The 10850-nt window shown below is 54.8% G+C and overlaps 1 protein-coding gene across 2 annotated transcripts in view; it reads left to right on the plus strand.

The window, feature by feature from the left end:
- The window catches only part of TSPAN9 (tetraspanin 9), a 189976-nt gene extending 183117 nt beyond the window's left edge, over window positions 1–6859 (plus strand). For both annotated transcript variants that reach the window (XM_011367860.2, XM_011367859.2), the window contains 6 exons: window positions 271–462; window positions 837–911; window positions 2185–2286; window positions 3063–3194; window positions 3622–3705; window positions 5367–6859. In XM_011367860.2, coding sequence (XP_011366162.1) covers window positions 271–462; window positions 837–911; window positions 2185–2286; window positions 3063–3194; window positions 3622–3705; window positions 5367–5438 — 657 coding nt within the window. In that variant the 3' untranslated portion in view covers window positions 5439–6859. The remainder of the gene's footprint in view (window positions 1–270; window positions 463–836; window positions 912–2184; window positions 2287–3062; window positions 3195–3621; window positions 3706–5366) is intronic.
- The last annotated feature ends 3991 nt before the right edge of the window (window positions 6860–10850 follow it).

Genomic DNA, 10850 nt, shown 5'->3' on the forward strand with positions numbered 1-10850 from the left:
ATATATGGCACATGATTTTGCTTGCACCTTAATTAACTTGCTCCTCAGAGCGACTATGGAGTCTGTGAAGCTAACGTAACCCCATTTGCGAGATGGGGAGGTTGAGACACGAGGAGACTGAAGGGATTTGTCATCATTTTAGGCTGTGACCATGTCTGACTAGTAGCCCAGTTCTGGGTCTCAGGGTTGGTAGGGACACGGAGTCTTTCGAGTCCCATGGCGAGGAATGCAAGAGCAATGCCGGCCTAACAGGCTTTCTTTTCTCTCCAGCTCTGTGGCTGTGGGCTGCTTGGAGTGGGCATTTGGCTCTCGGTGTCCCAAGGCAACTTCGCTACCTTCTCCCCCAGCTTCCCCTCGCTGTCTGCAGCCAATCTAGTCATCGCCATAGGCACCATTGTCATGGTGACGGGCTTCCTCGGCTGCCTGGGGGCCATCAAGGAAAACAAGTGCCTCCTCCTCAGTGTAAGTTGGACCCCCATATCCCCAACCCTCTGAACTCTGGGTCACCCTGCATTTTGGGCCACAGAGACAGGCAAGGCCTGGGCACATTAGCTGACTGAGCCCAGGGAAATTGCTTCTAGAATGTTTTTTGCCCAACCACACCCCTCTTCCTCCCTATTGGCCATCCCTTCCCTAGTTATCCTTCTCACTCCTTGATTGGCCATCTACTTTATCCCCCTCCTCTACCTGTCTGGGTTTCCTCAGCAGTAGGTGGCCTCTCCCATACCTGGGAAGCCCTGTCTAGGTGCTATCTGTCCCCTGCCTCCCTGCCTTCCTTGTTTGTACCCCATCCCTGGCCATGACCATCACCATCTGCCCACGCCTTTTCTTTCTAGTTTTTCATCGTCCTGTTGATCATCCTCTTAGCAGAGCTGATCTTACTTATCCTCTTCTTTGTCTACATGGACAAGGTAAGCCTTACAGGAAGGGAGGGGCTTATGGAATTTCATTGCCTTTGGGGCTGGGTCAAGCCGGGCAAGCCAGAGGAAAGGCGCTGACAGGTAGTACCTGTGAGGAAAGGAGAGTGGAACCAGGAGAACTAGGAGAGGCCCAGATGAAAGATTTTGGTGGGGGCAGCGTGGGGAAAGCGAGTTTGGGTTGGTTTATTACCTTGTGTAGGCTTAGGAAGTGGAGTCCTCTAAATTACCCATGGATGCAACGGACTAGTGAGCTCCCCGTCGCTGGGTGCATTCAAGCATACTCGTGTTGACCACTTAGAGAAGGGATTCAGACCTCCATACGTGGTTGGACTGGGTGATCTGAGGATAACACACAGGAAACGTGGAGGAACTTTGCAAGTGATACCACGAGTGGGGCTAACGGCGGGGTGTAGCTACACTTCCATTCTCACGGGGCTCTGGGGATAGAGTGGCTGTTCCTAGGCTGCACTACGGAGTTCAGGAGGGTGGTGGGGTGATCCCTTGCCAGACCGGATAGTTCCCAATCAAGTTGGAGAACTTCTTTTTGACGCTACCAAGAATGAGTGGCCGGGCGCTCAGTCTTAGGGCTTTAGCAGGCTCTCTCGGCGCGCTGTGCTGAGTACACAGGTAACTGTGCCGCCATCTGCTCCTGGGATTCTTGAAGTACTTGCCCAGGCCACACTGAAAGGTACAGTCGTTATTAGGATTAGAAACAATAATTCTTTAGCATTTATGAAAGAGAAGAAATAACAACATTGAGAAATCTCTCTGTGTCAGCCCCGTTCTTGCCCCTTTATAAGAATTGTTTCCTTTAATTCTCACTACCGTCCCAGAGGTAGATAGTACTAGTCCAACATATTATGGATAAAGCAGAGGCAAGAGAGGATAAAGTACTTGCCAGAGAGAGGTGGACCTGAGATCGCAATGACTAATCTGCCACCCTCTGGTCTCAGGGTGTATTTTGACAAGGGCATCATAGGAGAAGATGTGCGTGGGGTGGCAGAGTGGCCTGCGTGTGTGGCCGGTCTCTCTGTCTCTGAGTGTTACAGCCCTGCTGAAGAGTTTAGCTCTCCCTGGAGTCGGTGCAGACTGAAGCTGGGAGCATGAACCTACCCTGTCCCTAGCACCCGCCCCCACTGAGCCAGCAGAGCCCAGCCCCAGGGCTCTCCCCCAGTCTGGAAGAGTGGTGGCCAGAAGTCCTAGCTGATCTGAGCAGGTCGCAGCCTGGTTCCAACCATCCTGTCTGTCTGCCGCAACCTGGCAGGTGAACGAGAATGCCAAGAAGGACCTGAAAGAAGGCCTGCTGCTGTACAACACAGAGAACAACTTGGGGCTTAAGAACGCCTGGAACATCATCCAGGCCGAGGTGAGGGGGTGGGGGAGCTCTGCCAACTGGACGCAGTGGGGGCTGGGCCAGGCTGGGAGGAGAGGTGGGGCCTGGGCCTCAGACTCCACCCAGGTGACTGAATTGGGCTCCTGTGCTGTCTGGATTTTAACTGAGAGCTGCTGGGTCAGATGCCATACGTTGGGTTACAGCTGGAGAGGGACAGGAGGTGAGTGAAGGAGGATAAACAGGACCTGGAAGCAGGAGTAAACAGGCCTGGGGGAGCCATGTGAGTGGCTAAGTGGCACAGGGAACTGGGAAGGAGGGATAATCGAAAAGGACAGACTGTCCAAGTCCTTTTCTGAAGATTTGGAATGAGTGACAGAATTTGTTTTAGTAACAGACGTGCCTCCCTGGTGGTGGCTCAGGCAAGGAGGCTTTGATTCCAAAAGCAAACAAATCAGTGCAGCTGCAGGTCCCATGCTGAGGCCTGGGGAGGGGCCGGCAGCCAGCTTGAGACAATCCATCAAGCACAGAGCCAGGAAATGGAGGGCTGAGCCCCCCTGCCCGGAGTGCAATGCCCAGCTCCGAGGGGCAGACAGCGTACCCGTCTCCCTGCTCTGGCCTCCAGGAAGGTTATCACTTACTTCTCCTGTGGGCCCAGCTGAGGCCAAAGGAAGGGGCAGGAAGAAAGCCTTTGTCTCCTCTGCTCAGCTCCAGGGTGGCTGCTGCTTGGGCGGGGTCGGTCTGGGCAGGGGAAGGCCCAGAGAAGGTTGGCAGGCAGTGACATGTCTGACCCTGTGCATCCCCACCCACAGATGCACTGCTGTGGCGTCACTGACTACACAGACTGGTACCCGGTGCTGGGCGAGGACACGGTCCCTGACCGCTGCTGCATGGAGAACTCCCAGGGCTGCGGGCGCAACACCACCACCCCACTCTGGAGAACGGTGAGGCCCGAGGCTGCTTCCCCCGGGTTCTCCTGCCAGCAGCCTGTGTGGTGGGTGGTCTGGTGAGGGGACATCTATAAGGGAGGGGTCCTGGGACACCAAGGAGTTGGCTTAATGTGGGAGTGGAGTGGGGCACACAGGACTGAAGCCAAAAAGTAGGTGGAAAATGGGGAGCCTGGACCCCCAGTTGGGAGCGTCAGGGGGTGGGAGGTTGAATGGGGTCTGAGGCTGCACATTAGGGCTTCGTAGGTGGACCCCTGTGCGAGGCAGAACCTGCTCAAAGGCAGGAGGACTAGGCTGAGGATCGGGGAGGGACAGAGGAAGGAGCAGGGACGGGACTGAAGGGGAAAGTGGGTGGGGCTGGGCCGGGAGGGGGGGGCAGTCATCATCATGCCAGGCCCTTAACCTCGTGGTCCTCACTCCCTAGGGTTGCTATGAAAAGGTGAAGATGTGGTTTGATGACAACAAGCATGTGCTTGGCACGGTGGGGATGTGCATCCTTATCATGCAGGTAAGAGGGCCATCTGAGCCTTGCTGCAGCCCAGCTGGAGAAGAACAGACACCCGGAAGTTAAATCACTGACCCAGGCAGCCTGACGTCCATGCACCTTCCTGCTCTGTTCTGACCTGAGGCCTCTCTTTCGATGCCTGTCCCAACAACCCTGCAGGCACCACAAGGCAGTTTCCTCGCATCCCGTCTGAGCCTTGGGCCTGGTGCTGGCATTGCGTGAAGCCCCTGTATCAGTTTGCCGGTGAACACACCTGTCCTTGCTCCACAGGGATGTTCACACTTATGACTGAACTGAATGAAACCCGAGTCTGCAGTAATGATAGTGAGCCTGGCTGGGCTCATGGGCCAGACTCCACAAGTGTTAGTCCTGGCTTCACCATCTAGATTTGTGTGACCTGGGTACATTGCTTAGCTTCTGTGCCTTAATGCCCACTTCAGTATAATGGGCATGATCATTGTGCCACTTCTTAGCATGTAGTGAGTCTAATACACCTAACATAGTGTATAGAGCAGTACCAGGCACACGGAAGTGCTCGGTAAATGTTAGCTGTAATTAGCCAGCACTTTATGCCGGTTGTTCTTGTGAAGACCTAGCATAGGTGATGGAGAGGGAAGAGGAGGGGCTTCCTGCCTTCTGTCTTAAAGATGAGGCTGACACAGCTGGCTGGGAGCAAGAGCCCCCCCATGACCTGACCTTTCTGTCAAGCATTTCCTGGGTGCCCTCCTGTGCTCACTTATATATGGCTCCTGTCTCTGGTGAGCAGGAGTCTTCAGTGCCTGATTCCTCACGGAGCACTTGAACTTGACTGGTTGGTCCATGTGAAGATGGTCGACATCCTGCATGAAGTTACCGTTCTTACCCTACACTCTTGGGCTTAGGGGCCTGATTATGTCTGATTTATCCGAGTGCCTGCAAACTTAGCAGATGAGGCCACTGTCATTTTCACAGAACTCAGATGTGAGGTAAGCTCATCGAGAGCAAGATTCTATTTAGTACCAAGAATAGGGCTCCTCTCAGGTCTGCCTGTGCTCGGACCTGGACTAGAACACTGGAGCCAGGCTCACCAGACATGGTCTCCTCCATTTATGCCTAAATCTTAAAGGCGAGAGCTATGAGAGGCACGCAGTGTCCCCTGGTCACCTGCTTGTGGCCTGTGCACATAGCACACTATCTGTGGTGACTGTGAGGCCACAGGCTGGCTTCCTCCTGTCTCCTGCGCTGCTCTGGGTTACCACCCCCTTTCAGGATTAAGGCGCTGAGGGAACACAAATGAGCGTTAATGTCCTAAAGATTCCATATCGTGTATTCCAGAACTGAACGGAAATGACTCAGAGCATGGTTTTTCGTGTTCTCGCCGCCTTCGTCTCCTCCTCCTCACTTCCTTGTTAGCCATCATTTAGGGTCCGGTCCTTCGTGCATTCAGGCCTCACCAAGGCACTCTGGAACAGGCGGGTTAACGCGCCTCGGGGAGGTTCGATGACATTCTGTACGGACCGCTCTGAGGGGCTGAGCTGGTCACTGGGCACCCTCCTCCGTTTACCTCTGTCTTCATCCCACCAGTGTTTTTCAAGTACAGAGTGTTATACCACTTGTTCTAGGTGACCCACATCGGGACCCAGCCATGGAGCTTCCATCTAAGGCCCTTTCCTCCTATCTTTCAGATTCTAGGCATGGCCTTCTCCATGACCCTCTTCCAGCACGTCCACCGGACTGGTAAAAAGTACGATGCCTGAGCGGCTGGCGGGAGCCCCAGCCCCCACGCAGACACTGTGCCAGGGAAGGAGATCTGAGCTTTGTGTTGCCTGCCCGCACTCCAGACTGCTGACCCCTGCCCCCACCTCCCCCAGCTACCCTCCCCACCCACCCGCCTCAGCCTTCTTGGGGTGGAGGGTCTGGGAGGAGGAGGCATGAGGACCTTGGGATGCTGGGGGTGCCTGGATTCCCGCATCTGTGTATTTGCCAAAGAAGACAGGGCGGGCCAGGGGACATGCTCGAGGAGGCCTGAGCACCGACGCGTGTCTACCCCCCGCTGTTCCTCACACTGACACTGGCCCCGCGTGGGGTGCAGCAGAGTGCTCCCTCCTGGTGGAGAGACTGCCCAGCGGAGGCCACCCTGTGGGCGCGCGGGCGAGACCGCCTCCGGCCAAGTCCCCAGGGAGCATCTTGCCCAGGCTTTTTATACCTTACAGTGTAACTTTTTTATTTTATTTTACTCTGATTACGATTATTCAGGAATATTATCTCAGATAAGTTTAGGGTTAGCTTTCTGATTTATAACTTTTTACTGCGTTGATTTCTGTAACGGTTTGATTTTTTTTTTTTTCTTTTTTCTTTTCTGAGGGTGGGAGATGGGTGGGGAGAGAGGACGTCCATCCGTTTTCAATCAGGACAAACCACTGTGCAACACTCAGGAGGCTCTCAGGAGAGATGCACCAGGCTGCATTCAGAATGAGCTGAGGGGAGGGCCTGGCCAGGACCGTTCTCTCTGGCCTGGCATCTATGGCACGGGAGCCTGGAAGAGGAGGTGAAACGGAGGAGCGTAAAGCGACGTGGAAGAGGGTCCTGCACAGGGGCGATGTGTTTGCTGATGCTGGTGTAAGAGGCCAGAGCAGTGGGGGTCCTGGGGGGATGGTGAAGGGCTTCGCCAGGAACGTGGCTAGAGCCGGCTAGAGCCGACGTGGGTCCTTACACTTCACTGATGAGCAGCTTTCTTTTTTCCCTTCCTCCTTCCTCCTGCCCTCTGCTGGCATGGGAGGCTCCCCCTCCACCCCGTGCGGGCCATCCCGCGACAGGTTCTGCAAACTCCAGTGATTTCACAGACATTCCTGCTAGAAACTCTTGGACACATACCTCTCTAGTTCAGATGCTGCTCACTTTCTCACATTGCTTCTGGAAGGGGAAGCAGTCCTTACATTTTGCTGCTCAGACAGTGGCAGAGGGCCTGCGACAGTCAAGAGGGGCAAGTGGAAATGGTGCCCATGATCATTCCAGCCCAACTCACTGGGCTGCTGATTCCCTGTTGGGAGGGAGGGAGAGATGTCCATTCTGGTCCCAGGACCCTCATCTCCTTCCTCTGGGCTCACTGATGGTAGGGTAGGTGGTGATCATGTCCTCCATTACCCCAAAGCGAAGTACAGAAAATTGAGAAAAGGTTTTTGAAGACTGGATTTTGTTAAGTAGCCTCGGGACAAAAGCAGCCTGAGTCAGGGCCTGGGAGACGAGCTGGCAACTGGGGCGTTCTGCTGCATCGGGCATCCCACCAGAACTTACGCTGGTCTAAGCTAGCATTTTGCAGTTAAAGGAAAAAGTCGAGAATCCACAGGATGGAGCTTGAAAAGGTTTTCCACTAGCTAGCTAGGAGCCAGTGCACTGCCTCAGGTGGGGCCACGCATGAGGTCAGCTGCCTTTTTCCTACACCATTTGGGTCGATACCTTGGTTTCCCACTGGGCCCACGTCTCCTTTCCAGCCTCCACCTGTCTGTTCTAAGAACTGAGACCCAGCCACCCGGCCAGCAGCTCCTCCACTCACCTTAAGTGCAGTGCAGTCAGGACCAGCAGTACAGAACTTTTGGTGAGCTCAAGATTCACATTTTTGGAGGATGGCAAGTAGAGAGTAGAGTGGTCTCAGTGAGTTGGGCAGTGTAGAACCACCTCCCTGAAACCGGGGTGCTGGTGCTGATGGGAAAGCTGGGAAGGTGGGGTCTTGGGTGAAGGGTGGGCAAGCACACATTAAGCAAAACTGCTTTCTGTGTCCTCTGGCCCATTTTCCTGGTAAGGAACTTCAGCCGCCTCCCCAGGAACCCCCATCTACCGAGCTCAGAGCAGATGGCCACCATGCCACTGCAGAGAGATACTCAGCAAACAAGCATTCAAGTCGCACAGTGGGACCTGGTGCATAATGAGTTTATGCTGGGGGTGGGGGTGGGGTCAGTTTGTTTATGCCTATCAATGCAATTTTTAATTTTTGTCAAAATCAATAGCAGAAGCCTAGCACCTTGGGGAGTGTGTAGCCTCCCCGACAATCTTGTTTCTGGAGCTTCAGGGCATCCTCTGGCCCTGGAATCCTTGCCACAGTCCTCAGTCCTACTGCCAGTCTCCCAGACTGCGTTCTTGCCTCACCCTGTACTTGGATGTTCTGTCATTTGGTGGAGTGTGCACTGGGAAGGGCGCCGTGCACAGAGAGGCGGTGCTCTTCCAAGCCCCTTGCCTGGCCTGCTAAGTGGTCCCCACATCGCACAGAAGGCCTCACTCGTGGCTTTCCTCACCAAAGTCAGAGTTAGTTGAATCAGATCTCATGCAGGCAGCTTACAGACTTGACCCAGAAGGCCCCGTAGACAGCTTCAAGGGACTGCCTGCCGTGGCTGTCTCTGCAGCCATCTTGTAGGGAAGGTGGGCGAGCAAGAGCTGAGAACGGCTCCTGGGGGTGCTGCGGCAGGTGTTGGGGCACAAGCCTTCACCTGCACCCCTATCCGGAGCATTTCTACCCCCTCTCCCAGGGGCCATGGGCCTGCATCTCGGGCTCTCTGGAAAAGCTGCTGAGCCCTGAGCCCACCCAAGACGCTCATGCAGACATTCTGGTCTGACTCGGAACTAGGTGGCCATCCCTCCTTGCTTTAGTGGCCAAAGAGCAGTGCAGATGGATGGAAATGACTGTCCCCGGCTCTCTAGCCCCCTGCCCACCCACTGGTGGAGGTGCTAACTAGCAGGGACCTGGCATAGGACAGGAGCTGGGGCCAGGCGCGTGGGGTTCGCTCTTTGTCCCTCGGCCCATCGAGTCTGGCCTTGTGTGTTCCCGTCCGTCCGTTTCCCCCTGCTCCCCGCAGTGAGGCAGTAGTCCAGGGTGGGGCCTAGCCTCCCTGCCACGAATGGGCACTCCGGGGGCGTGGCCTCGGGGCCCATGCCCACACCCTGCCTAGCCCTGGGGCGGCACGGGAGAGCAGAGGGGCACGCCTGTTGGTTTCAAATGCACTTTTCTGCTTGCAATGCCGTTTCTGCATTTCCTTCATCCTGGTCCTGGCTTTATTGAACACCATGTTTTTAGCATGTTTCTAAATAAAAACTGATAATGTGTCAAAAGCACAAGCAGGCTGTCTCTTTGTGGCATGTTTGTTTGTTCTGCCATGACTGTGACTTATTTCATGTCATGGTTGATGTGAGGGATCAGAGGGGTCAGGCCCCGGTTGTACCCTTCGTCCAAGATACATCCCACAGTCAGGACCTTGCCTCCCTTTCTCGGACCCAGATTACAGATGTTCTAGGTGTGTGTGGGGTCCCTCTGTGGGAGCCTGAAGAATCCTAACACCCTCTTTGCCTGGTGACCCGATGCAGGTTTGGTCAGGGGCTAGTCCAAATGGCCCAAGCGCTCTGCGTAAGAGGCCAGCTCCCATCTGTGTGTTTGTCTCTTGTCACCGACCACCATTCTTGTGGGCTAGGCCCATAGTGTGCTGGGGGAGGGGGCAAACATTGAGTCATTCATGGCTTTCTGTGGGGGCAGGGACTGTCAGTTTTAGGTACAGTCTCTCTCCAGTCCCTTTGATATTCCCGGGGTTCATTTGAGCCTGATACCTCTTCCAGGAGTAAGGGGACCTTGCAATGTGTGACTTGCCTGGGCTGTTCTCCCTTAGGTGGCTCTAAGATGATTTCACCAAGTCAGTATGAGACGGTCAGCAAGGAAGGAGGAGGGCACTGAAAACCATGTGAGCCCACTGGTTTTGCCACCTCACTGCAGGAGAAGCCCCCCGCAACTTCCTTGGTTGGGATTCTGGTTTGTGTGTTTTCCTCGGCTGCCGCAGGCACAGTGACAAGTTGCAGGTGAGAGAAGCTCAGATGTCATCTTGCCCTGGACCATCGCTGTACCTCATGTATTGAGCTAGGAGGTTGGGGTGGGAATGAAGGGTGAGTCTGCAGGGTGGGTGTGATGGTAGCAGGAGGGGCATCTGTAAACCTCTCCATGCATGGAGGTCTGGCTGCCTGCCTCTTCCTCAAGGGAAAAGCCAGCTTGTCACGACATTGTTCCAGAGCATCAACTTTTGGGGCCCCCTCCTGCAGCTGCTGTGTCTCAAAGCCTCCTGGGATTTGCTGAGGATTGAGGAGTCTGAGTTGACCCTTTGTCAAAGGTCCAGCTGGAATGGCATCCCTGAAAGCCTTCCCAAGGAGATTTACCAGAGGGTACCTTGTGACTGTGGGGTCAGGAGTTGGTCATGGCTGAGGGACGGGTGACCTTCCATCTTCCAAGGACCAAGCATTTCATAGGAATGTGAGTGGAAGCCACTTCCTCTCTGCCCCTTCTTGCTCTTACTCCTACACCCCAGCCTGTGGACACACTTGCGGGAGTGCCCCCAAGTCCCTGTGCTGTCTGCTTCTGGGGGACGGAGTGAAATCCATTGGCTCTCAGGGCACTGGAACACACCGACTGCTCTGTTAGCACTGGGCTCCGGTCAGATGAGCTGAGCTGTGAAAGGCAGGCCACCCTGGCTGGGCAGGAGAGGAGATGTCTGTGTGATGTCCATGTGAGGATAGAGCTAGGCATCTTATTTTTCCTGGGGACTTCTAATGACTAGCCTAGTACCTTCTTAGGCCCATGGGATAGACTGACTGAGATGACCCTGGGGTCCCTTCCCTTGCTCCCCCATTCTTGTGTGACATGGTGAGAGAGCAGCCTCCCACCAGTGCTCAGCAAAAGGTAAGTGAAAAAGGATGGTTTGCGAGCCACAGCAGAACAGATCTGGTACACGTTCGAGAACTCCCTCGAAACAGCCCACTTGGGGCTTGCAGAGAGATATGAAATCTATCACTCAAAGACCTCTCGAAGACTAACTTGTGCCAAGCAGCTTGAATACAGTGGTGAACAGCCCACACCCAATCCCTGTGCTCGCCGGGAGTAAATGGGATTGCAGCTCAGTGCCATGACAGCGATGGCACTGGGTGGGAGAGGCACTGACCCCAACTCAGGAAGGGTGAGACCCTCCAGAGGAGGCGATGTCGAAGCTGAGAGCTGAAGACGGGAGGAGTTAGCCTGGCAAAAAGCAAAAAGTGGAAGGAGGTGTGACTTGTTGATATTTTGGGGGGCTGGTGCACAGAAGGTGAAGGGGGTGTCTGGAGAGAACGGCAGTCACCAGATTGCAAGCTGGTAAACTGGGTCAAAG

The sequence above is a fragment of the Pteropus vampyrus genome, unplaced genomic scaffold (genome assembly GCF_000151845.1).
Source record: "Pteropus vampyrus isolate Shadow unplaced genomic scaffold, Pvam_2.0 Scaffold137, whole genome shotgun sequence".
Classification (NCBI taxonomy): Eukaryota; Metazoa; Chordata; class Mammalia; order Chiroptera; family Pteropodidae; genus Pteropus; species Pteropus vampyrus.